At 51.1% G+C, this 27084-nt stretch overlaps 2 protein-coding genes across 13 annotated transcripts; both read left to right on the top strand.

The window, feature by feature from the left end:
* Window positions 1-709: 709 nt before the first annotated feature.
* Window positions 710-26597, top strand: LOC143833965 (uncharacterized). 12 transcript variants are annotated; one of them, XR_013229712.1, is made up of 9 exons: window positions 710-929; window positions 6613-7581; window positions 9253-9373; window positions 9972-10054; window positions 10662-10788; window positions 11815-11922; window positions 13565-13699; window positions 17441-19427; window positions 19522-19677. XR_013229712.1 is itself a non-coding variant. In XM_077330357.1 (9 exons), exons 3-9 carry the CDS (start codon window positions 6856-6858, stop codon window positions 22397-22399), a joined length of 2262 nt encoding a protein of 753 aa, XP_077186472.1. In that variant the 5' UTR covers window positions 713-929; window positions 1657-1749; window positions 6613-6855; the 3' UTR covers window positions 22400-24335. The 12 variants fall into 12 exon arrangements, 10 of the variants coding, with proteins under 10 accessions (XP_077186472.1, XP_077186473.1, XP_077186471.1 ...); XR_013229711.1 differs by lacking the exons at window positions 17441-19427; window positions 19522-19677 and adding exons at window positions 21438-22787; window positions 24116-24260 and having other exon boundaries at window positions 713-929; XM_077330357.1 differs by lacking the exons at window positions 17441-19427; window positions 19522-19677 and adding exons at window positions 1657-1749; window positions 21438-24335 and having other exon boundaries at window positions 713-929.
* On the top strand, window positions 13706-17434 carry LOC143834113 (uncharacterized). Its single transcript, XM_077330715.1, has one exon. It carries the CDS (start codon window positions 13723-13725, stop codon window positions 14443-14445), a length of 723 nt encoding a protein of 240 aa, XP_077186830.1. The 5' UTR covers window positions 13706-13722; the 3' UTR covers window positions 14446-17434.
* Window positions 26598-27084: the final 487 nt, after the last annotated feature.

Genomic DNA, 27084 nt, shown 5'->3' with positions numbered 1-27084 from the left:
AGACGTAAGAGGAAAGGTTGGGGGAGCTTGGTCTGTTTAGCCTGGAGAGGAGACGACTGAGAGGGGATCTGATCACCCTCTTCAAGTATTTAAAAGGCTGCCATATAGAGGATAGAGCAGAGTTGTTCTCTCTTGCCCCGGAGGGACAGACCAGAACCAATGGGATGAAACTAATTCAAAAGAAATTCCGTCTAAACATCCGGAAGAAGTTCCGGACAGAGCAGTTTCTCAATAGAACAGACTTCCTCGGGAGGTGGTGGGTTCTCCATCTTTGGACATTTTTAAGCAGAGGCTGGATCAGGGGTAGTCAAACTGCGCCCCTCCAGATGTCCATGGACTACAATTCCCATGAGCCCCTGCAATTCCCATCTGGCTGCCCCACAGCCATCTGACGGAGAGGCTGGTTCTGTGAAGGCTCAGGGGGGGGGTGGAAGGTGACAGTGGATGAGCGACAAGAGTTGTGAGCGTCCTGCATTGTGCAGGGGGTTGGACTAGATGACCCTGGGGGGACCCCTTCCAACTCCGATCCTTTGTGTCCAGTGGGCACCCTGAAGCGGTGATGCAAGCGGTGCGACTCCACTTGTCCAGCGCTGCTGCACACCAAACCCGGCGATTCCCCCTCTTGCAACTCCGCTTCTGTTTTTCTGGCCGGATTTCGCCTGCGGGCGCCGGGCGAGGCGCGAGGGCTCCGGCAGGGGGCGCGCGAGAGCGCTCGTCTCGGCCGCCGCGCCATTAAGGGCGCCGAGGAAGGGGAAGCGGGCGAGGGCCGGGGTCGCGGAGGCGGAGCTGGGCAGGGCCGGGCATCTCCGGGGCAGAGCGCCGTGGCCGGGATCCGCAGCCGCCTCCCGACGACTTTGCAAGCCAGGCGGAGCCCCCGTCCCGCCCCCAGCCGCCCAGGGGGGGTCCAGAGCGGAGCCCGGTCTGCAAAAGTGAGTGGGGATCGCTTGGGCGCTGGATCTGCCTCCCCTCCCTCCTTCTCTCCCTCCTTTTATTTGATCTCCTGCCCTGCTTTGCATAGAATTACAATCCCCCCTCCAAATATATATATACATATATAATATCTCCCTCTTTTGCTAAACTTGCCGTCTGCAGCATTGGGCCAGCAAGGGACTAGGCCGGGATGAGCCTGCTTCTTTGTTTTGAACCTCCTGCTTCCGCAGAGGGAGTGCTAAAAAAAAAAAACAACAACCGCGATCCGCCAACCTCTTGGGGCCGTGCTCAAGGCCTGGTGCGGAGGGAGAGCTCATGTGGATCTGCGGTCCAGCTTCCTAGGAGAGGGAGGCCTTAAGTCTGGCCCGGAAGGCGCGTGCTCTCCATTTGCACGGCAAGGCATTCTTTCCCCGCACCAGCGCCCGGGGATGCCAGCCTCCAGGTGGGGCCTGGGGATCCCCCGGGATGACAGCTCCTCTGCAGACCACAGGGATCAGTTCCCCTGGAGGGTGGGGGGGCTCTGGGGGAAATACCCTGCTGAGGTCCCTGTCTCCCCCCAGGGAAGTTCTCAGGCTTTGGGGGTGGAGGAAATCAATTTACTGCCACTTGAGCCTGTGTGAAAAGCAGGCATTCGGCTGGGGTTAGCGTGACGCTTAGTCGTGAGGCTTGGAGATGGAGAGCGGCAAGGCCAAACGGTAGGATTCTGCTTTGCCTCTTGATTTCTAGGAGCGGGGAGCCCGTGGACCACTGGCAGAGCATCTGCTTGGCATGCAGAAGGCCCAGGATCGATCCCTGGCATCTCTGGTGCAAAACGACCAGGTTGGAGTTGCTTGGAAAAAACCCCTGCCTGAGACCCTGGAAAAATAGGCCTGGAGAAACTAGGGCAGAGTCTGCACTTACTTTCTTTATTCCATTGTCAATCCTGTTGAATTCAGATCGCTTTGAAGGGTCTTCCTCTCCCCCCCCTCCCCATTGAAAAGTCTTCTGCACATGGTTAGGGAGGCTCTTTCTTTCTTTTCTTGAAGGGAGAGGGGAGAAGCCAAGCAGGGAGCCTCTTTCTTTTCTTGGAGGGGAGGGGGGGGGAGGATCGAAAAAGGCAGAGGAGGAAGGAAAAATCCAGGACCGACAGAAGTTGAGAGAAATTAGGGGCTTCTCCTTTAAGGCAAGCGTGTCACATGACCACGTGTAGCCTATCTTCTTTATTCAGGATTAACAGCAGTCTCAGATAAAGCACAATAAAGGTAGAGTCACTCTGGATCAATCCTTCTTGCTGCAGAAGGAAAATTTAAATCGCCCCAAATCCAAACGGAAATCGCATTCTGTGTAGAGGGCACGGACTGAATCGATCTGGGGTTGGAATAAAAGCTCCGTGCAGTTTACACCTAGGACAGCCTTTCTCCGTGTTTTGAGAAACCCCAGAAAAGTTCTGCAGGCTTAGAGAAAACCCAGAAGTGGCATGATTGGACAGAACAGGCTTGGGAAGCAGAGCTGTGTACAGGCCCACCTGAGGCCCTTCCCCTTCTCACCCCCTCCAGGCCCATCCGTGGCCTTTTTGGGATGGGGGAGCAGGTCAGCATGATCATATCTGGTCATATCACCCGATAAATGTTTAGCACATTTTAAAATATATTTTAAAAATTAATTAACTCTCACCCATTCGGGAAAGCCTACCAGGGCTGTCAGGAAGCTCCAGGATTTCATAAAACCCTGGTCAAAAAAGCTTGGACTAGGGTTTTCAGGTGCCCCCAAGCAATTGCAAGGGATGTGGGGTACTGATTGGCAGCAAAATGGGCCCTAGGACTCTTTTGCTGATGTGCCCCAGAAGTGATGTCATCCTGCCACCAGCAAGGTGGGGACACTCTGGCGTTTGGGAAGACTCTATGGTCAAAGTCGTTTTACCATTGAGCTTGTGCCGGAATGCCAGTGCTTCCGTGTGTCTTTCTGCAGCAAGATGATGTCACTTCCAGAGCTTGCCGGAAGTGATGTCACCAGATCACTGGCAACAGAGGCCTAGCCTCAGTTTGCTGCTAAGTCCCCCTGCCAGCCAGCTAATCAGCACTGGGGGAGAGGATGCCCCAGTGGGAGAATCCCACAACCCAGTGAAGGTTGGGTTGCTATTGGCCATTGGTGGGGGACGATGGGGTAGGCTTGCAAGATCCATACTGGGAAACTCCTGGAAATTTGAGGATGAAGTCTGGGGAAAACCTCTGTGGGGTGCACCCTCCAAAGCAGCCCTTTCTCCAGGGGAACTGATCTGTGTAGTCTGGAGATGGGCTGTCATTCCAGGGATCTGCAGATCTCAAACGAGGGATCTGATTTAATATAAGACAGTTTCATGAGTTCATATGTTCAAAATATAAAGAATTATATTCTAGGTGGAACAGATGGGTTAGTTAAGGCAGCCGTCTCCTTCAGTCCCTCTTGTTCCTTCAGATAAGTGGGAAATTGGCTGTAACCTAGCTGGATTATTAACTTGCATACACTTCTCCCTGTAAAGGGAGAAGAAGATAATATTTTACCTCAGCCGGCGCTGAAGCATTCCTTTGTTCGTGGCCTATTCATGGCTCAGTGGATGGCTTGAACACGTAAATTCTTCTGAGAAGAAGCGCAAAATTCTTCGGTTGTTCTTTTTGACCCTACTTCCAGAGTCTCAGGGCTCAAAAATAAAAACAGACTTTTTACCGCATTAGACAATCCATCATTCCAGGGTTGGCCAAACTGTGGCTCTCCAGATTCCATGGACTACAATTCCCAATGTGTTGGCAGGGGCTCATGGGAATTGTAGTCCATGGACATCTGGAGAGCCACAGTTTGCCCCCTCCTCCTTGCTAGCCTTCAATACTAAACCATAGAGCAGGGGTAGTCAAACTGCGGCCTACCAGATGTCCATGGACTACAATTCCCAGGAGCCCCCTGCCAGCGAATGCTGGCAGGGGGCTCCTGGGAATTGTAGTCCATGGACATCTGGAGGGCTGCAGTTTGACTACCCCTGCCATAGAGTATAAGGGAGAAGGAGAAATTCTTAACAGTACAAGCTAGGGTTACCAGCTATGGGGGGGGGAATATTGGAGATTTTGGGCGTGGAGCCTGTGCACGGCCTTTGGGGAGTGGAGAACCTCAGGAGGATGTAATGCTGTGCAATCTACCCCCCCAAAGCAGCCATTTTCTCTAGCGGAACTAACCTGGGTCACCTGGAGATCAACTTCAGGTGCCACCTGGAGATTGGCAACCCTAGGAAGCCTAGACGGCCCATGAGTTATGGCAGGGGGCTGCAGTCATTCGGAAACCTTCCACCGCAGCCAGGATTTGAACGCGGGTCTCCCAGATTTGATGCTCTGACCATGACACCACCCTGGCTCTCATAACTCAGGGAGGCTCTAATGATTTTTGCTTTGTAAGGGAGCCTATAAAGAGCTCAGTCGGCCTCTTTTGCCGAAGCCCTATTTATACTTGTTTCTATGGCATCACGCTGTGACTCATTTGCAGCGAATTATATTTAGACAGTTCTAGCACCTTTTCACTGAAGGCTCAAGTAAAGTGCTTAATAGCTATAAGGGTAATTTACAGGACTTGCATCTTAAAAATAGGCTTTGGGCCTGTCCAGTTATTGATCTTTTGGGGAGGAAGTATCAGATCTCTGAAGATTGGTGTGGTGCTTGGATGGGGGTTGCCACCACCGAAGTCCAGGGTCACTACACTAAGGCAAACTACGCTGAATGTCCCCTGCCTTGAAACCCCCTTGAGTTGGCTGCAAATTGACCTGCATACAAGTCAAAGAAGAAAAAGAGCTGTTTTTTTTATACCCAGCTTTTCACTTCCCAAAGGAGACCTGAAGTGGCTTCCAAATGCCTTTACCTTCCTCTCCCTACATCAGACACCCTGTGAGGCAGGTGGGACTGAGAGCTCTAAGAGAACTGCCCTGTGAGAACAGCTCTAATAGAGCTTTGACTAACCCAAGGTTGCCCATCTGGCTGCATGTGGAGTGGAGAATTAAACCCAGTTCTCCAGTCTGTTGCTCTTAACCACGACACCAGTGGCTGAGGTTCGTGGGGAATTGTAGTCCACGGACATCTGGAGAGCCACAGTTGGCCCACCCCTCCACTACACCATAGGGCAGGGGTAGTCAAACTGCGGCCCTCCAGATGTCCATGGACTACAATTCCCATGAGCCCCTGCCAACAGGGGCTCATGGGAATTGTAGTCCATGGACATCTGGAGAGCCACAATCTGGCCACCCCTGAGGGACATAGAATCATAGAATCATAGAGTTGGAAGGGGCCAGACAGGCTTAGAAGCTAGAAGTGAGAATTATTGTGATGGTTATGATAAGGAAGATCTTGCTTTTTTGCTGGTATAGTCCATATAAATATACATTTTATAATCTAAAGCAGGGGTAGTCAAACTGCGGCCCTCCAGATGTCCATAGACTACAATTCCCATGAGCCCCTGCCACCATTTTCTGGCAGGGGCTTCTGGGAATTGTAGTCCATGGGCATCTGGAGGGCCGCAGTTTGACTACCCCTGCCATAGGGGCTTTGAGCCCAAACAAAATTTAATTCTGGGCTTAAGCTTTCATGTCCGTGCATATTTCTTCAGATAAGGTAGAGAGGGGCAGTCGTCAGAAAGACCTACTCAGAGGGGTAGGTGGTCTCCATGGCCTCAGAGCTTGGAAAGGAAGCTGGAGGGCCTGATCCTATGAAGGTCACGTGGTCACAGTGGTCGACCGGAGAGTGCTCAATCTTCAGGAGGCAGCATTTGATTAGTTCTGCCTACCGGCAGCTTTAAATTACTGGTTTTTGACTAGTGGTTTTTATGCATATTATTATTATTTACATTGTAAGCCCATTTGAGTTCTTATCCAGGCCTAAATAAATAAATGTTCTAAATCAGGGGTCCCCAGCCTTTCCAAGCCTGGGAGTACCTCATTAATTCTGACACAACATTGCAGGTGCTGCCACAAAATGGCTGCCGCTGGAGCTGGAGCCTGTCACAAAATGGCTGCCTGTCACAAAATGGCTGCCACAGGCGCTGGAGCCTGTCACAAAATGGCTGCCTGTCACAAAATGGCTGCCACAGGAGGTGGAGACAACCACAAAATGGTTGCAGCAGTTCACTTTCTGTCATGCACTGAAGATCCTTGTGCTGGATGGCAGCTGCTGCCAAACAATATTGCTTAAAACCTACAGAGACACACAACTCTCCAGTGGCCAAACTCTCCAGTTCTGGTTTCCCCATCCTTTTCGGCCCTGGCCTGGTGGAATGAGCTCCCAAGAGAGATATGGGCCCTGACAGAGCTATCACTGTTCCGCAGGGCCTGTAAGATGGAGCTCTTCCGCCAGGCTTTCAGTTGAGGCTAGGGAGGAAGAGCCGTCCCGGGGAATAATCTGTGAACTGGAGATCTAGTAGGAGATCTATTTGATTGTATCAGAGCACGGATGCAGTTAGGGGTAGGTGATCCACTGACTGGTGTAGGGGAAGAATGGAGCTCCGCCATCTGATGGAAATTTTAGATTGTTCTAGTATTTTACTGGGGATTAATTCAAGGAGTTTTATTGGCAATTGTTGCATTTTATTCTTTTATCTTGATGTAAGCCGCCCCGGGCCGACTACGTCGGGAGGGGTAGGGGATAAATCAAAATATGAATAAATCAATAAATATTATGCATCTTGTTTTTGCTCAAGGTGGAGTTCCTCGGTGCCTTCTGAAGGAAGCCTTCGGGGTGTTTTTGATGACTGGCGCCCGTCTCTTGCTCAGCTGCTCCCGTCACGCCTGAAACGAGACACAGTTCAAGACAGAAAGCCGCTTTACCTGTTGAATGAGAGCCGCGCTCTAGGATCCCCCAGATTTTTCAGGGACTAAGTTTCTGGCAGGGTCCTCCGTTGCTCATCTTCTTCTAGATTGAGGGTTTAGTAACTGGGGTGAACATGAAAGAGCAATCAGGCGCCCTTCCTGAGGAAGGGCCAGAAGGAACCAGGAACCCCATCAGCGTGGCCCAGTCGGAAGTCACCGGAGAGCCATCCGGCTGGAAGGCAAGGCAGGATAGCCGCTGGGACCCCTCCAAAGGGATGCAGCAGCACTGGGAAACTCAGTGGCAGGAGTTCCTGAAAACCCTCCAGTCTCCTCACTCGGCATGGGTGAGCCCACCGGTGTCAGAGACTGCCCTGTGGGAAGACGCCAAGGCCTTCCTGGCCTCCTTCGAGCAAGTGGCCCAAGCCTGCCAGTGGCCCAGGGACGAGTGGGTCCCCCGTCTCCTGCCGGCAGTGAGCGGAGACGCCCAGGAGGCTTACGAAAGCCTGGAGGCCAGAGACAGAGAGGATTATGGGAAAGTGAAGGCGGCCATCTTGCGCGCGGAGGCCAACCGCATGGAAGCCCTGCGCCAGCACTTCCGGCAGTTCCGCTCCCGGGAGGTGGAAGACCCGCGGCGGATTTACGGCCAGCTGCAGGAGCTCTGCCGCCGGTGGCTGAGGCCGGAGAGGCACTCGAAGGAGCAGATCCTGGAGCTGCTGATCCTGGAGCAGTTCCTGAGCATCCTGCCGCCGGAGCTGCAGAGCTGGATCAGGGCCGGCGGCCCCGAGAACTGCAACCAAGCCGCGGCCCTGGTGGACGACTTCCTCATGAGCCAGCAAAAGGTTGAATCTTGGAAATGGCAGGTGAGGCTGTATTTCCTTCCCCTGGCCCTAGTGGGGCAGAGAACAGCAGCTTGTGTTGTCGATATTATCCGAGTGAAATAGCCCAACTTGATGTGCTGGGAGCAGAGCGGCATCAGTTCTCTCTGTTTGAGAGCTGCATGGCCAACTAACTAACCTGGTGCTTTTTCATTTATGGCTTCGTATCCTGAGAAAGTCTGAGCCCAGCACCACCTCTGAGACCACCAAAGTTTTATCAGAGGTGTGAATTTTTCTGTGCATATCCCAGCGTCACTCAATCGAATCAAGTCCAATCAATGGAATTCGTAACCTAAATTAAAATAACCTAGGGGTTGTTTAATGAGCCTCTTGTGGAGCAGAGTGGTAAGGCAGCCGTCTGACAGCTCTGCCCATGAGGCTGGGAGTTCGATCCCAGCAGCCGGCTCAAGGTCGACTCAGCCTTCCATCCTTCCGAGGTCGGTAAAATAAGTACCCAGCTTGCTGGGGGGTAAACGGTAATGACTGGGGAAGGCACTGGCAAACCACCCTGTATTGAGTCTGCCAAGAAAATGCTAGAGGGCGTCACCCCAAGGGTCAGACATGACTCGGTGCTTGCACAGGGGATACCTTTACCTTTACCTTTACCTTTAGGGGTTGTTTGTAATAGATTCATCGGCTAATTGTTATGAAATGATGGAGCTTTTTAGCAGTCTGTATCGGATGTAACTCAGATGCATCTGCTGATCTGACTTATTTGCGCCTGTGTTGATTATCTCCTGTTTAGTTCTGAGCCATTCACTTGCCTAGAAATTAATCACATGATTGCGGCATGGCAGATCCAGAGAGGGATGACATTTTCCTGTAAATATAGCACTCAAATCAGATTTCTCTAGAAGGGAAGTCTCAGAAGAAGGCCAGTTGAGATTCCTGGTCGTGTAACTTTGGCTTTTTTGCTCCTCGCTAAAAGCAGTGAGACAGAGACCTGACACCTGGCTTGCTTTTCGAATTGTTGCTTGCCATAATATGACGAAGCAGTGCCAGGAAAATCAATAATTCTATCAGGTTTAAAAGCTGCGAATTGTCCTTTAATAGATTAATCCTGAAGAACTTGGCAGCTAAACGGTTTGCCTAGGTTTACCCAGGCAAAAGGGCTTTTGAAACTGGATTCTCTAACCAGAAGTGGGAGCAGCTACGTAGCACTGGGTGACAGGGCCGTGGCTCACGGCAGAGCATCTCCTTGGCATGCAAAACCTCCCTAGTTCTATCTCCAGAATCTCCAGTTAAAGGATCTAGCAGGAGGCAATTTGACAGACCCCAGCCTGGGACCCTCAAGAGCTGCTGGCAGTCTGAGCAGTCAATACGAACTTTGCTGGGCTGATTCTGTGAAGGTTCAATGGGATGGATGGGCGACAGGGTTGTGAGTGTCCTGCATAGCGCAGGGGGTTGGACTAGATGACCCAGGAGCTCCTTTCCAACTCTCTGATTCTGTGATTCTAAGGGACTGATTCAGCATAAGGCAGCTTCATGTGTCCATGCGGGGCTCAGGTGGTGTGCAGACCAGGTCATGAACATGGGCGAGGCGTCCAAACCCAACCCTTGACCTATTGCTGCAGATGAAAGGGATTTTGTAGAGTGAGAGCAAAAGGGGCTCTGGATCTGTCGCCCTTTCTGAGCAGATTCCCCTTGCCGTTTCAGGAACCCTTGTCAGAGATGGACAGGGGCTCCTCGGAGGCAGAAGGGGCTCCCTCAAACTTCGACCAGAGGCGGGGCGTCAAAGAAACCAAACAGAACAGCGGCAGAGACTCCGGTTTGCTGGGTAAGGCCTCCGTGAGTCGTTAAGCCTTCTTTGCTCCTCAGAAGAAGCTCTGCGGATCGAGTCCCGACGTGTTCCCGAGGAAACGTATATTTGATTTCCTGCCCATTTAGACTCCTCACGAGGGAAGGAAGAGAGTGAAATTCTAGAGCCAGCCTGGAGTGGTGGTTTAGAGTTGTGCTCTCCTGTCTGGCGAACCGGGTTGGATTCCCCACTCTTCCTCCATGTGCAGCCAGCTGGGTGACCTTGGGCCAGTCCCAGTTCTCTCAGAGCTCTCTCAGCCCCACCTACCCCGCAGGGTGTCTGTTGTGGGCAGAGGAAGGGAAGGCGATTTGCAACTCTTTGGGTAATGAAAAGCATGTCATAGAAAACGACTCCTCTAGTATATTTTAAAATGTAGGCTGAAGGACTGGGAATTCTGCTTAGGGCAGTTTCACCTCATTTCCATGTGATGTCCCCTTTTGCAGTGTTCCCTTTTGCCTTCAGGTTATCAGGAAGTACAAAAACTTCCTTCTTGTTGCTTCGGGTTGGCCTAGGCCGGATGGAAATGAGGGTTTTCCTTCCTCGCCTCTTCGAAATTCTCTCTTCTGTCCTTTTTCAGGCAGTGGAATGTCGCAGCCCAACCATTCTGAGATCTCTCTTCCTCCCAAAGGGCAGGATGTCAACAGAGGTGGGACGACGGAGGTATGTGAACTCGTGGTGGGTGAGTCCAGGCTTATACCGGAGATATAACTATCCAGATTAGGGTTATGTGCTTCAGGCGCCGTTCCAGCCGCTTCGGCACCCGAAGCACACAACCATAGCAACGGCCACAGGAATAAACCACTTTAAAAGGAGATTAGATAGATTTCGGGAGGAGAAGTCTTATCGATGGTTACTAGCCATGATGACTTGAGGGGAACCTCCCTGTTCAGAGGCACGGAGACTCTGAATCCCACGGCCAGGAGCCAACCTGAGGGGAAGGCTTTGGCCTCTAGATTTGGGTTTTAATTGAATTTTTAAAAATAGATACTGGTTGTTGTGGGTTTTCCGGGCTGTGTGGCCGTGGTCTGGTAGTTTTAGGCCCTTATGGTTTGCCAGTTAACTGCGGCTAGCATCTTCCAAGGTGGGCCATGGCAAGATTTCGGGAGAAAAATTTATCTTTGTCCGCTGCAACTTTATTCCATGACCCTAAGGACAAAGATTCTCTCCACACGACGAATCCTGAAGCCATCTTTTCCCTAAAGTCTTTCAGAGCCCCCTTCTTTGCAAGGGGCCTGGAGTGAAGGGTGGGAATGTTCTTCTCTTTCAGGACTCTTTGCCCCTCAAGGAGATCGGCCTGTCAGGGCATATGAGTGAGTCTGCTCTGGCCAAGCCCGGGCCAAGGACGATGTTTTGGCAAGTCATGCAAGAAGAGGAGGGGAACGCAGAGTCTTTGGGTAAGCAACACCCCTGCCTTGGATCCAGGCTCTGAGCTTTCTGAGAACTCATGAATATTCGTGGTCTTGTGGTTGTTCTGTCGCTCTAATTGTGTGGTGCCTTCGGGGTCCCCAAACTTTTTTAGCCTGTGGGCGCTTTTCTGACCCAGCCTGACGAGCACAGCCACAAAATGGCTGCCACAGAACGGCTGCCACAAAATGGCGGCTGCCCAGCCAATCAGATCTCTTCAATAGCCAAACGGAAGCCTAGCTGGGCAAAAGCTCCGCCCACATTCTAAAGGAGTCATTGGCAGGGGCACCATTGGGGACCCTTGCCTTAGGCCGGGGGTGGACACACTGAGGCCCTCCAGATGTCCGTGGACTACAATTCCCATGAGCCCCCGCCAGCAAATTCCATACACTCCCGATACTGTTAAGGCATGAAATGAAATAATTATTACGATCAACGCGAATTGGACTGTTTGGTCTCCAGCCAGACCTCAGGCCTTACTGAGCTCCGGGACATTGGGCAGAGCTGTTACCGAGCAATGGCTTGTGGTACTCGGATGTGTTTCTCTGTGAAACAGTCACTGGGAGGGTTTGTGGCTCCGTGGGAGAGCCTCTGCTGGGCCTGCACCATTGCTTGGTGTAGCAGTGAAGAGCAGTGTCCTCTGGACAGTGAGGTTGATTCCCCATTCCTCCATATGCAGCCAGCCTGGTGACCTTGGGCTAGCCACAGTCCTGTTAGATCTGTTATCACAGAGCAGTTCTCTCAGAGCTCTCTAAGCCCCACCTGCCTCACAGGTTTCCTGTGATGGGGAGAGGAAGGAAAGGCGATTGTAAGCCACTTTGAGACTCCTTCAGGCAGCAAAAAGTGGGGTATAAAAACCAACTCTTCTTCCTCTTCCCCTTCCTCCTCCTCCCGAGCTGCCTATCAGAAAGCTAAAATCAAAAGGGAGAAACCATAAGCCATTCTAAGTTTGCCGGTTCTCGCCCTCAAATAATGATTTGTTTCTCCTCTCCCCCCCCCCCCACCCCTCTTTCAAGAGGGACTTTTGGTTCCTAAATCTGACCTCGCCTCCCACCTGGAAAAAGACGATGAGATGTTTGTCCAGTTCCCAGAGGAAAGCGAGAGGCTCCCAGGCCGAGATTCAGGTAAGGGGCTTGAGCTGGTGGTTCTGGCAGCTGGGTCAGAGAGACCTCTTGGCTTCCGAGCGGAGGGAGTCATGCAGAATCAACAGACCTGCTTTGTTCTTTGATTCCCCTTCAACTTCAGGAAAAAATTTTTAGAAGGTGGTATTAGGAGTCTCTCTTTGTTTGTTTGAGGGGCAGGTTTCTAGTCCTTAAGCAAAAATAAGCTTCAGTGTGAATGGGCAGTGCCATCTCAGATCATATAATGCTTTGAGGGGGGGAGAGAGAGAGAGAGAAAGAGAGAGGAATATCAGGGCTCTCTCAGTCTCCCCTCCCTCACAGGGTGTCTGTTGTGGGGAGAGGAAAGGGAAGGAGATTGTAAGCTGCTTTGAGACTCCTTCTGGTAGAGAAAAGTGGCATATAAGAACCAACTCTTCTTCTTCAGGAATCTCAGGGCTCTCTCAGCCTCACCCACCTCACAGGGTGCCTGTTGTGGGGAGAGGAAAGGGAAGGCGAATGTAAGCCACTCTGAGACTCCTTCAGGTAGAGAAAAGCGGCATATAAGAACCAACTCTTCTTCTTCGGTAATCTCAGGGCTCTCTCAGCCTCACCCACCTCACAGGGTGTCTGTTGTGGGGAGAGGAAAGGGAAGGCCACTAAGCCGCTTTGAGACTCCTCCGGGTAGAGAAAAGCAGCATATAAGCACCAACTCTTCTTCTTTAATTAAAGTCATCAGCATGCCTGGTTGAAATGTAAGAAAAAGCAGCTGTCCCGTTTCAATGTTTTGCCCTTTTTTTTTCTTAGACAGATAGCCCTGACCTGGATAGCTCTGACAAACCGCCAAGCCAACATCTTGTGAAGATCTTGACATTTGTTTTCAGGTCTAACCGGAAAAATACCAGTTTAAAAAAAAAAATTGCGCACCCTGATTTAAGAACTGCATTTTGGTGTAGGGGTTGGGAGTGTGGACTTCTGATCTGGCCGGCTGGGTTCGATTCCGCACTCCCCCACATGCAGCCAGCTGGGTGACCTTGGCCTAGCCCCAGCCCTGATAAGGCTGTTCTGACCGAGCAGTGATACCAGCCTCAACTACCTCACCTTGTGAAAATGTTGGTTTCCCAGCCGGCCAGTGGAAGAAAACGACACAGAGATGAGTTTTGTTAGATCCAGGCACCGTGGGAGGGTGCTGAGCCCTAGTGGTCCTGCCAGGCCATTCAGTTTGGCACACTGATGGGTATAAAGTGTACCTGTCCCATTTCCCCCTTCTCCCAGTCTTACCACCAGTATCAGAGGGGTTCCCGTTCATTGCTTGGGTGGAGAACCTGGCATGCTGCACAAAATTGTTTCACATTCTGTGCAGGATTGTCTGGCGGGCCGTTGTTCAGCACTATTCCTGAAGGGTTTGTGCGTATGTACGCCTAAGCCTGGTTTTGGGGCCTTCTGTGTACGTGTGTTTTGCAGACCTCTCCCTCCTGTTCTCGCTGGCAGAAATTGAATTGCAAGCAGTGTGCAGATTTGACGTGTTTCGCAGGGTTCTGATGTCCGTTCCCTTTAGCTCAGAGCACGCACAGAGGGGCGAGAAAACCGAGTCAAGGCCATGGACGGGAGCCCTGCGGAAGGAGAGGAAGTGGAGAAAACTTGGGAAAATTTCTCTCTGTCTCTTCAGGTCTCGAAAAGAGAAGCCGGATCAAGATGGAGGGGGCTCAGCAGGGCCAGGCCAGGCCCGAGGAAATGCAAGGGGCGGCGGCGGACATCTCCCCGTGGAATTTTCCCGCGACGGCTGAAATTCACGTGCCGAGATGTGAGTTCAATAGGGAACAGGGGATGAAGCCCATGAAAGGGGAGAGCGGATGCCCTGAGATCGCAGATGGTCTTATGTCTGCCTGTAGTAAAAGTTTTGCAGTGACCTCTAGGGCAAAGAATCCCTCCGCCTCCCAGTACGGGAGGAGGTACAAATCGGGACTCGAGACCAAACATGCTGGGAAGGACCGCTATGTCTGTTCTTTGTGGGGGAGCAACTTCCAAGGATCCCCAGACCCCTACAAGGGTTACGTAACGCCCACGGGAGACAAACCCTACCTGTGCTCGGTGTGCGGGGAGAGCTTTCCTCTGAGGGCGACCCTGATCAGGCATGAGAGCAGCCACAGGGGAGAGAAACCCTACGCTTGCCCCGAGTGCGGGAAAACCTTCACGTCCAACACGCTCATGCGGCACCTCCGGATCCACACCGGGGAGAAACCTTACCAGTGCCCCGAGTGCGGGAAACGCTTCATCCAGAGGACCGTCTTGATGAACCACCTCCGAATCCACACGGGAGAGAAGCCGTACAAGTGTTTCGAGTGCGGGAAGAGTTTCATCCAGAGGGTGCATCTGATGAGACACCAGAGGATCCACACGGGGGAGAAACCGCATCAGTGCGCCGAGTGCGGGAGGGGCTTCTCCCGGAGGGATAAACTGGTCCGGCACCAGAGGACGCACGGAGAAGACGGACGGGCCCTTAGGAGCGCCTCGGGCACAGGAAGAGTTTCGGGCCAAAAGCTGCCCTGATTAAGCACCAGAGCGTCTGTGCGGAGTTCTTATTCTTCTGGTCACCAGTCGTGGAACGGGATCTTTCCGAAGACGATGGGAGATCCTGAACCAGCCTCTTAGCCCCTTCCTTCATCCTGCTGTCTGTGTACAGCCAGCCTTTCTCAATTTTCGGAACATTCTTCAGGCTTCCAGAAAACATGGACATGGCGCGGCCGTGTAGAATATAGATGGGAAACAGATGTGTACTTGCCCACCCAGGGCCCCTCCTCTTCCCACCCCCTCCAGGCCCATCGTTGGCCATTTTGGGAGGGGAGGGTGGGTCAGCTTGAGCATATATGGGCATATCAGCTGATCCATGTTTAACAAATCAAACACATGTAAAATTAATTTGCACCCACCCATTCAGGAAACCGTTCCAGGGCCATCAAGAAACCCCAGGGTTTCACAAAACCCTGGTTGAGCAAGCCTGACCTACAGGTTCTCTTTTGAACGACAACTCCCCCACCGCGTCCAGTTACCTTCTTGGTGTGGCACGGAGCAGCCCCCTGGCAGGCATAAGAAGGGGCTTAGCCTCCTGTTTCAAAAGCGGGCCTTCCGTTGTGGGAATTAATCTTCAAATTGTTGAGAAGCAGGAAGCAGGACTGGTGTAGAACTGCGAATACGTGGTAGGAATAGTTCCCGTTGAACATGACCAGTGAACATTTTTGGCCTCAGTTTTGGCAAGCAGGCGTTCAATCCGTGTCCCCCTCGATGCTTTCCCTCAGAGCCCCGGGAATTGACTTTTCTGAGGGCGCTGAGAGACGAAGGCATCACTGAGGCATCACTTTCAGCCAACACTAAGATGAGAAGGGTTTCTTTCTTGAGGCAATTGTATGCTGTTTTTTTCTCCTTAAATGGTATACCACACCATTCTCTCCTCTTCCGTTCTGCTCTGTGAGGTAGGTTAGGCTGATAATGTGTGACTCCCCCAAGTTTCCTTCCTTCCTTCCTTCCTTCCTTCCTTCCTTCCTTCCTTCCTTCCTTCCTTCCTTCCTCCCTCCCTCCCTCCCTCCCTCCCTTCCTTCCTTCCTTCCTTCCTTCCACCCTCCCTCCCTCCCTCCCTTCCTTCCTTCCTTCCTTCCTGTGTGCGCATGCGGAAAATCCTGGTTGGAAACTAGTTATCTAAATGCAAGCAGGCAGTTTAACCAGAGTTATCCCCCCACCCCAATCAAATCTTCTAAGTCTGGACTGAACTCTGGTTTAGAAAAAGAATACTTGTTTTCTATATCCTGTTCTTCACTACCTGGGGGCCTACAACGGCCTTCCCCTCCTCTCCCCATCAGAGGCAGGTGGGGCTGAGAGAGATTGAACAGAACTGCACTGCAAGAACAGCTCTAACGGGACTGTGACTAGCCCAAGGTCACCCAGCCGGCTCCCTGCGGAGGAGCAGGAAATACAGCTGGATTAGCAGCCACCACTCTTAACCACCACATCATGTTGGCCTATCGTTAGGATCTTGGCTTGGGAGGAGGGAGGGAAATTAGCTCTGGCTAACCCACACGGTTGCGTTTCTGAAGAACTGGAGTTCGTTTTCGACTGGGATTCTCTGAAGTGGCTTGGCATTGCTTGCCTCTGCTTAGTGACTCTGGACTTCCCCCATCCAAATACTAACCAAGTCAAACCATGTTTAGCTTCCGAGATCTGACAAGATCTAGCTTGGGCCAGGTCGGGCTGATCCCTGTTTACTGACAGTTAAAAATGACACCTGAACACAGCCCGTTTTCCACTGATCGCCTCACGGAGTGTAATTTTCACTTTTTAATTGGGACTCTTCCTCACTCCTACCTTTAACAAGGGAAGCCGGGATGTGTGAAAAATAGAAAGATGGGTGTCAGGCCCGGTTGTCTCTTCCCCCTCCCTTCCCCATGAGAAGTGAGATTATGTAAAATAAGAATGGGGAGTGGAGAACACACGTCGGATTGTCTGTATGCATTCCACAACCTGCAGGGAGATTTCTTCCATTTAAACCTAGGGAAGGTTTTCTTTTTCCTGTTTAAACCTGGGGGAGGGGGGAGACTACACACACACAGAGCCCTTGTTATAAGGGAAAGGGTGATGTAGGTTCAGGATGTATTTTTAAAAAAAAATTATTTAAAACATTTATTAGCCGCCTTCCATTCTCACATAACTCAAGGAGGGTTATGACACGGATAAAAATATACCGTAGACCGCATGGGTCAGACCTCACCTGGAGTCCCGTGTGCAGTTCTGGAGGCCTCACTTCAAAAAGGACGTGGACAAAATGGAGAGGGGGCAGAGGACACCGACGAGGAGGATCCGGGGCCTGGAGACCAAGCCCTGTGAAGAAAGGCTCGAGGGGCCCGGGAATGTTCAGCCTGGAGCAGAGGAGGTTGAGAGGGGACAACAATGCTCTCTGTTAAGTATTTGAAAGGTTGTCATTTAGAGGGGCAGGGAGTGATTCCTGCTGGCAGCAGAGGAGAGGACCCGCAGTAATAGGTTTAAACTAAATGTAGAACGATACTGGTTAGATATCAGGGGGGGAAATTTCACAGAGTAGTCCAGCAGTGAAATTGGCTGCCTCAGGAGGTGGAGAGCTCCCTCCCCCTCACTGGCGGTCGCCTGGACAGAGGCATATCCTGGATGCTTGAGGCTGATCCCGCATTGAGCAGGGGGCTGGACTACATGGCCTGTCTGCCCCCTTCCAACTCTATGGTTCTATAAATATCGCCATTTAAAATCACAACTCAGGAATGCAAGCGAGAGAGGCCGGGGGCATCTCCCTGGGGAGGTTTGTCCATTTATTGTGGGCAGCCCCTGGAAAGGCGCTCTTTTTGTGAGCCCACCAAACCGGTGCCTTTGATGGGACAGTCAGTTTAGCAGATATATCAACGGGCAGCGTAGCGGAGCCTTTCCAAGTCAGCCGGAGTGGAAGACTGGGAAGAAAGCGATGGTTGGCAGTAATCTAAGTGACCCTCGAACCACGGACACAATTCTTCTCTGTCTGTCTCTTCAGGTGATGAGAAGAGAAGTCAGCTCCAGGTGGAGGAGGAATTTCAGCAGGGAGAGATTGGGACAGAGGAAACGCCCGGGATGTTAGTAGAAATAACCAGATGGAATTTCCCCACGGGAGCGGAAATTTACGAGGAGCAGGGGAAGGAAGGACAGAAGGACTGCAGCCAGCGCACCAAGTGTCCTGCCCTTGCAGTGTGTCCTAGGGCAAGGCTTTTGACGATGTCCAAGTATAGTAGAAGGAACCCCTGCGGGTCGGGACGCATTGCGAAAGAGCCGTCCTTTGAACAACCTCAGGCCACCTGGGATAGGAAGAAACCTTATGACCATCCCGAGGGTGGGAGAAGTTTTGGTGAGAGGACCAATTCCGGAAAGAAACCAGGTCTGGAGTCTGGGAAAGCTCAGAGGCTGGGATCCGTGGGAAACGAGCGAACCCGCACCGGAGAGAAGCCGTTCAGATGCCCGCAGTGCGGCCTCTCGTTCCGTCACAGAAAGAACGCGAGGTGGCACCAGAGCACGCATACCGGGAAAAGGCCGTTTGGATGCTCACAGTGCAGTCAGTCTTTCAATCAGAAGAGCGATCTGGTGAGGCACCTGAGGATGCACACGGGGGAGAAGCCATACCAGTGCCAGGAATGCAAGAAGAACTTCTCTCGAAGAGACAACTTGGTCAAGCATCAGTCAACCCACGCTGGAGGGAAGCGGCGTAAATGACCGGACCGTGACAGATTCTTCTCCCGGAGAAGTTGAGACCTCAGAGAAACTTGAGAAGGATGGAGATCGGGTGGATGTTCTGAGCGTGGGAAGATTCCAGTGGGAAATTCCGCTGGTTTCAGCACCTGAGTCCCCTTTTGGCACATTGGTAGCGTCTTCTGTCTGGATCTGCCAGCAGGTTTTCCTGAAGGGACACCTTGGAAGAGTGGCTGGTTGCCTGACCTCTCTCCATCCTCCCAAACGGCCTGCCAGCAAGTTACATCCCCACTCATCCTGTCTTCTCCACACCACTTCAGGGGAAACAACTCAGTGTAGTGGTTTAAGAACGGAGGCCTCTAATCTGGAGCGCTGGGTTGGATTCCCCACTCCTCCACATGCAGCCAGCCGGGTGACCCTGGTCTAGTCACAGTCCTGTTGGAGCTGTTCTCCCTGAGCAGTTCTCTCAGAGCTCGCGGGGTGCCTGTTGCGGGGGAGAGAAAGGAGATCGTAAGCCGCTTTGAGACTCCTTTGAGCAGTGAAAAGCGGGGTCAAAAAAACCCAATTCTTCTTCACTTTATCATCTAAATTAGCAATTGACGCCTCGGGAGGGGGGGAGCTGGGTTTGAACTGGTGGCCTGCGGTAGCTGCCCTTTCTAACGCTCCAAGCCTGTCAAATTGCACACAGAGCGTTTCTTATGTCCGTTCCTTCATAACAAATAAGCTTAAGCAGCAGTCTGTCCTGCTCCTGAGACTGAAGGATTTTCTCATTTGGAAATCGGGTGGTAAATTATATTTTAGACCACTGTACTTCTTACTGCTTCCCCCCCTCCCCCCCCCCCCCAGGCACCCTGGGAAATGTATGTTGTGGGCCCGCTCAGGAGACTTGGATGTGTGTTGCTTTTCCCAAAACGCAATTCCCAGGAACTGTTTTGTTTGATACCTTTTGGCCTCCCAACAGGGAACCCGAGATGTGTCCAGTGACTCTGCAGAACGGGTCGCCCAGTTTTCAGTGCCCTGTATTCTTTCTTCACCCCTAAACTGTGTGCAGCACAATTAATGTATGCCTAATAAACCTATGAACACATGCAGCCTTGCACCGTCAAAGTCCCGTTGGTCTATCAAGGCCAAATTTGCCTACTCTTGATGGGCAGTGATGTTCCAGAGCGAAGATCTTTCCTACCGCCAACTCCCCCAATTCTGTTTTGTTTTTTTTTAACTGGAGATGCCAGGGATTGAACTTGGGCCTTTCTCCACGCCAAGCAAATCCTGTGCCACTGAGCCACCGCCCTGTCCCCTAAGTAAGTGAGGAGAAGATTTCGCTAAGCTTTAACTAGATATTTTAAAAAAGCGTTCACCGCAGCTTGGACCCTGTCCCTCTCTCTGTCTCTTCAGGTGGTGAGAAGAGATGTCAGGTCAAGACGGAGAACCTTCAGCAGGAGGAGGCTAGACCCGAGAAAAACCTCAGGACATTAGCAGAAGGATCCCCGTGGAGCAGACCTGGGCCGTCTGAGAGTCACAAGCAGAAGGGCGCCTCTGCTGGGGTGGTGGGAAGGACACCGGCGGAGGGAAAGAACGAATGCCGGGAGGCCACAGATGTTGCTAGTGAGAGCTCGGCATCGTGTCTCCTAGCAAAAAATGCCCTGGTCCCCAGGCATGACAAAAGGGACCCAAACAGTGCAGGCTTCCTGATAGACCATGCTGGAGAGGATTGCTACGAGCATCCAGCCCTAGAGGAAAGCTTGGAGCAAGAGTCAGACCTGCGCCAGTATCAGACCATCCACATAGGAGAGAGGGTTTACGAGTGCCCCGAATGTGGGAAAATCTTCCACATGCGCTCTCGGTTCATGAGACATCGGAGTAGCCACGTAGGGGAGAAATACTACAAGTGTCCTGAGTGCGGGAGAAGCTTTGCTTCCAAGGGAGCCCTGACAAAACACCTGAGGTTGCACACGGGGGAGAAGCTACACAAATGCCCGGAGTGCGGGAACTGCTTCATCGAGCGAGCTCACTTGATTAGGCATCAGACGATCCACACGGGGGAGAAACCTCACGAGTGCTTGGAGTGCGGGAGGACATTTCCGCTGAGAGCCAATCTGATTCGGCATCAAAGCAGCCACACGGGGAAAAACCCCTTGCACTTGCCCTGAAGGCGGGCAGGAGGCTTCCTTCCGGGAGGTCAGCTGACGGGACACCGGAGGACGGCAAATGTACAAAAGGGCCGGCGGTAGAAACTTCTCCGGGAGAGATCCGATGATCACATACTGGAGATTTTATGGAGGACAGATCCAAGCGTAGCATGTTGACTGATTTTGCTTTGAACTGGCACCTGATTCCCCCCAGAGGGTCATTTCACGGCCAGGGTGATCCAGGGCCTCCCGTTCTTGTCGAGGCCAAAACCTCTTGGAAGGTTTGTTTCCAAAGATGGTACCAGCGCGACCGGTACCAACAGAACTATCCGTCTCCCTCAGTTTTGCCCCAGAAGCCCAAAGTCACTGGACTCAGTCGTACCCTGAGAACGATCATTCGTACATACCAAGTCGCACAATTCATTTCACTCAAACTATAGTAGGCTTACGGAGGTCGTATATGCTAATATCAAAAGTGCCTGCCATTGTTTTCCTGCAGGGCTGCTGGGGAAATGTGGAAAACGCTGGTGCGTGATTGCCTGTGCGTGATTCTTTTGCGCAAACGCTCTCCCCCTTCCACAGGGAAGGCCGGACACGATTTTCGATCAGTAGAACGGAAGGCAGGACGTCCGGCCTTCTGCCTTTTGTCGAGGGTGTTCTCCATCTTGCCACCGATACGTAGCAATACAGTAAGATCAGCCCAAAGTAAAACGCTTCCTTGATTTGTATGATTTGTATACTTGGTCACTCTTACACGCAATTAAGGTTACGTTGGTACATTTCTCTTCTGTTCCTGTCATTTTTTTTTAAGTGAAGAATTGGAGGTGGTGAGAAATGGTGGTCAGGTGGCCGATTTCTGGCGACCCCGTACGGTTTTCGAGGGGGTTTGCCGTTGCCTGGACTTCTTCCGTGGTCTCCCATCCATATGCTAATCAGGGCTGAGCCTCTTTCGCTCCCGAAAGCTGCCAAAGCCTGGCTCGCCTAGGCCACCCAGATCAGGGCCAGAGAAAAATTAGACCTTGGCTATAAGGGGCTGTAGATTAGGTAATGGTAGAGACGGGAGAAGACATTTAAGCAGAGGCTGAGCAGGGAGATAGGACAGGAGGGAAGGGCTGTAAGTTTGCAGGAGTCTGGCCCAGAGGTGAGCAAGCATGGACAAAATTCCTCTCTCTGTCTCTTCAGGTAATGAGAACAGAAGTCAGATCAAAGTGGAGAGCAATCAGCAGGGGGACACTGGCCCAGAGGAGATATATGGGACGTTAGCAGAAATAACTCAGTGGACCGTTCCTGAGGTGTTTGAAATCCATAAGGAGAGATATGTGTCTAACTGGCAACAGGAGAGGCCCGGAGAGATGGAAGGCACGCAGTTCACCGACGGCCTTGCAGATTTGTTCGGCAATACGTACCCGGTGGACCCGGCAGGGAAACGAGCCCTGTTTGCCAGCTCGGGACAAAAACACCGCTACAAATCAGGACTCGTCATGATGCACGTCAGCGATGACTCTCCTACCTCAGGGCAAAACGTTCCGTCGAAACACGGCCTCGGTCAGCAGGAGACCCACGTGGACCACGAGCAGTATGAATTAGTCGAGATAAGAGATAATTTGTTTGGGCATCCTAGCGACCCCATGGGAGAGAAGCCATGCAGCTGCCCTCAGTGCGGGAAATACTTCAGTTGTACCAAGTCACTAAAGAGACACCAAGGGGTCCACGCCGAAGGGGGAGCGTATCCGTGTGCTCAGTGCGGGAAGTGCTTCAGATACAAGGAAACGTTGAAGAAGCACCAGATAATTCACACCGGAGAGAAACTGCACGGGTGTCCGGAGTGCGGGAAGAGTTTCACCCTGAGAGGCGCGCTCACGAGGCATCGGAGGATCCATACGGGAGAGAAACCCTTTGAATGTTCTCAGTGTGGGAAGTGCTTCCGGCAGAGAGAACATCTGATAGTTCATCGGAGGATCCATACGGGGGAGAAACCATACGTCTGTCCCGAGTGTGGCAGAAACTTCTCTCGGAGAGATAAGCTGACCGGGCATCTGAGAACTCACAGGGGAATGAGACCTTACGGGTGTCCCGACTGTGGGAAGAGGTTCAGTCACAAAAGCACACTGATTAAGCATCAGAACATCCATGAACCACATTAACATGGCGTTCTACTCCTAATGTGCAATATTTTTTTTTCCTGGAGGCCATTTGCGGGCAAGGGGGAAGGAGACCGATCTTTTAATCCCTTGTTACTCTCTCCAATTATCTTTTAAAGGTTTTGTTTTCACGAATATCACACAGACACTGTAATAAGCAGCTTTGGAATTCTGGCACAGGGTGGTGGGCACCACCACAAAATGGCTGCCTCACATAATGGCTGCCTCACAAAATGGCTGCCATAGCGTCTTTTCAGTCACACAGTAAGGATTCTTGTGCTGCGATGGCAACTGCGTCCAAAAAGCCTGCACACCCGAGCTGCAATGGCAAATCAAAAGTATTGGCGGGCAAAGGCTCCACTTGGTCCCGTCCACTTCCAAAAAACACTTGGTGAGCACCAGGAAAGCTGCTGGCAGGTGCCACAGTGTTCACAGGGGGAAGTCCTGCTTCAACATTTATAACTGGCATCTCCTGGAGTTGACCCACAGGCCCAGAAAAGATCACTTCTCTTGCCTTGTCAGGGTGCCGTCAAATGTACCCAAAAAGCTTTATTTGTTCATATTTAAAAGCTGTGACTAGACTGTTTGGGACTGTTTTCTAAGAATATTTGGCTGTGTAGTGGTTAAGAGAGGCGACTTCTAATTTGGCAAGCCGGGTTTGACTCCCCGCTCTTCCACATGCAGCCAGCTGGGTGACCTTGGGTTCGTCACAGTCCTGATAGTGCTGTTCTGACGGAGCAGTCCTGTCAGGGCTGTCAGGCCCACCTACTTCCCAGGGTGCCTGTTGTGGGGAGAGGAAGGGAAGGCGATTGTAAGCCACATTGAGACTCCTTCAGGCAGTGAAAAATGGGACACAAAAACCAACTCTTCTGCTGCTTATGAAATTTAACAGGGCGTAGATAAAGTTGCTTTATTAAACTTAATTTGATATAAGGCTGCAGATCAGATTTGAGGCCATTGTCCCTGTGGTTGTACCCCTTCCACTCCCTCTCCTGGGCTCGTGGTTTGCAAGCTTGCTGAGATCCCTGAGAAGACAAATGCATAGTCGCTTCCCAAAATGCTGCATTATAAATGTTCCTCATGAACACACAGGAACACTCTTGAAACAGCCTTGTACTAGGAGACCCTTGCGTGGCAATCCCACTTTCCTGAGAGTGAGCTGCATTGAATCGACCTTGGAAGGCTTTCATGTCATTCTGCATAGGGCTGCCCCCTTGTTCGATGAAGGTCAATCTCATCTGCTCTGACAGGGGTTCTCCGCAGTCTCCCAATGAGGTCTTTGGTACCAATTATTTTTGACCCTTTTTATTGGCGACGCGGGGGACTGAACCTGGCACCTTCTGCATGCAAAGCAGAGGTTCTACCACCAAGCCACGGCCTCTCCCTTGCAATAGATTTCTGACTTCCTGTGATTACCATGGCTCTCTGGTCCTCCATAGGATTAGCAAAAAATACGTAAATTACACCAAGACAGTATGTTGTCAGCAGTATATTTAGTACCAGGTTTGCAGGGACTCTTCCCCCCTCTCCCCAGAATTAGGTTCTCTCTCTTAAAAGGGAAGAATGTTTCAAGTGTAAGAGGGATATGTTCAGCAGAGGTTCTTGGACATGGATCTGGGAGGGAAGTTTTAGGACGCCCCCTTCCCCAAGGAGAATTTACTGGGCTCTAAACAAGCAGTGACCAGAGCATGGACAAAATTCCTCTCTCTGTCTCTTCAGGTGACGAGATGAGAAGTCAAATCAAGGTGGAGAACTGGCAGCAGGTAGAACTGGGCTCAGAAGAAGCACAGTGGACATTAGCAGAAATCTCTCCCTGGGAGAGTCCGGTGGCAGTGGAGATTTATGAGCAAAGATGCAAGCGCCGTGGGAACCGGGGGAAGAAGCCCGCAGAGGAAGAGCACGGGTGCAGTGAGACTGCATTGACAGCTTCCGTTACCGGGAACTCTGCAGTGTCCTCTTGGGCCAAAAAACCTTTAGTTTCCAGGTATAGTAGAAAGCACCATTGCCGACCGGGAGTTGTTACCGATCATGCTGCGGAGGGCTTCCGCGAACTCCCCGTATCCGGGGATGACCTGCAGGCCAAGTCCTGTCTTGTTAAGCACCAGATGAGCCAAACGGGAGAGAAGCTGTATGTGTGCACCGACTGTGGCAGAAACTTCCACCTGAAATCAAACCTGCTGAGACACCAGAAAGTTCATACAGGCGAGAATCCTTACGAATGTCCAGTGTGCGGGAAGAGCTTCACGTCCAGAGGAGCTGTCATGGTCCATCAGATAATCCACACAGGGGAGAAACCCTTTGGATGTCCTCAGTGTGGGAAATGGTTCAACCAGAGAACAAATCTCTTGAGACACCAGAGGATCCATACCGGAGAGAAAGTGCATGAATGTCCCAAGTGCGGGAAAAACTTTTACCGGAGGGATAAACTGAGTCAGCACCAGAGGATACACACAAGGGAAAAACGTTACGAATGCGCCGAGTGTGGGAAAAGCTTCATCCATAAGGAGAAATTCCTGCGACATCAGAGAATTCACCGACGCTTCTAGCGGAGGGTGACATCCCAAGGATTAGCACAGCAGCGTCACCTTGAGAAACGTCCACGAAAATTCAGCTAGTAGGGAATTGTAGTCCTAGAGTTTTGCGTACTTTGCCTTGCTTCTGGATTAGGGAAGTTCAAATGCCTTATCCAAAATAAGACTCTTTGATATGATTAAAAACTGGAGGCACATGTGAGGGGCCCTTGCTCGTGTCCAATAAAGTTAAATCAGCCAAACAGTTATAAAAATCTCACAGGCCCCTAAAAAAATGTGTTCCTGAATTTAGCTGTCCAGCCGAGATGTAAATCCCATTTGGATTCATTGAGGTAACTTATCAGGTAACTCCCGAGGCCGCACCTCTGCTTGTAATAAAAATTAAACCACCAGGGAATCTTGGAATATATTCTGATCCAGGAGGCTCTCAAATGATGGTGTAAGCCCCAGTCAGCTTCAGAGCCGAAATAAATGCCAAGAGGACGGCCCCAAGCAAAATCTCCTAAACATCCAAATTTCAAAATCTGATTTATTCGACCGAAAGCAGAGGCACTGAGTGTTGAAATTAACTGATAAGTGGGCTAAATAAATATCTCGGTCCTGCAGGGCCCATTAACAGCACAGAGGATGAAGAGACTTCTGTTGAGGAAGGGAGATCAAAACGGCCGTCCAGGGGAAGAACTGTAGCTCTCTTTCGAAAAATTTCTCAGGATGGCGTTCCCCCCCCCCCCCCAGGACATAAGCAGGACTGTCTGCATCCTCCTTTTTGGGATGTGTGGTTTGCTTCAGTTAATCTACTAGTACATTAGAAATAAAGCCCATTTTATGTCTGAATAAAATGGGCGCTAGGAGCCTGTCTTCTCTCGGCACCGGGAGCAGCTTCGCGGCTCCTGATTGGCCCTCTCTGAGTTTTTATCCCGGACAGGTCCCGCCCTAACTCCTCCCACAGAGCCCTTACTCTTTTATTTATTCTGCACCACGGGGCAGGGTTTAAAGATGAGATTCATTTTTTAAAGTGCCCTGAATTATCCCCCCCCCCCTTTCACAGGGAAGCGAGGCTGCTAAGCATGAAGGGTAGAAATATGTTATTTAATATGTTTTTACTTTGGTCTAAGGAGGGAAGGGATTTGAGTTTGCTAATCAAGAGGAGGCAATTTTTGAAACGACTTCAGTGTGGCGGGAGAGATGGAAAAGGTGAAATCTGAGGTGCCCGATGGATAGATCTGGGGTCTGCCTTGAAGCAGGGACATCGGCCTGGGGGCAGGTTTAAAAGGCTGCCAAAACTTCTGAAGGGAGCCGGCCGCATCCTTTGGACTCTTACAAATTGTCTCGGAGCTATGGGTGTTCAATAAACAATAGCGGTAGGGTTTGTTTGTTTCTTTTCAATAAAGTTTTGGGATTTGGAAAAACTACAGAATGGTGTCGTTTAAAAAAAATAATCTTCCTTGAACCAGTGGACTGGGAGGTGGATTTACTACTTAACGAATATGCATTGCAAAGTTTTAAACAGCGCTTTAAATGTTTTAACCGTGATTTTATAATATGTATGAAATGTGTGTTGTGAACCGCCCTGAGCCTGTTTGTAGGGAGGGGCGGTATATAATATCAAAATAATAAATAAAAAAGTCGGGACAGGAATATTCTGCCCCCTCTGAAATTTTAAATGTAAACACAGCACCATTAACAAAGAACTGCTTTTTTTATACCCCGCTTTTCACTACTCGAAAGAGTCCCAAAGTGATTTATCAACACCTTTCCTTCCTCTCCCCACAACAGGCCACTTGTGAGGCTGGTGGGAATGAGAGAGCTCTGAGAGACCACCTCTAAAAGAACTGTGACTAGCCCAAGGTCACTCAGCTGTCTTCGTGTGAAGGAGTGGGGAATCCATCCCAGTTCTCCCGATTAAAGTGCCACTCTTTAACCCTACACCACAATAGCTCTAAAGAGCATCCAAGCTCACTCTCCTGGATTATTTTATTGATTTAGGAACACTTTTCTCCCCCTTGCAGAACCAGAACAGTTTGCAAAATCATTCTCTGCTCCTCTTTGCAAAAATAACCCTGTGAGCCTCAGGGGAGGGTGATATAGAAACACAAAAATAAATAAAAAGGTTAGGCTGAGAGAGAGAGAGAGAGAGAGAGAATGCATGCGTGGTGT

This window comes from Paroedura picta, chromosome 3 (genome assembly GCF_049243985.1).
Source record: "Paroedura picta isolate Pp20150507F chromosome 3, Ppicta_v3.0, whole genome shotgun sequence".
NCBI lineage: Eukaryota > Metazoa > Chordata > Lepidosauria > Squamata > Gekkonidae > Paroedura > Paroedura picta.
This window is presented reverse-complemented; position numbering and strand designations above follow the sequence as displayed.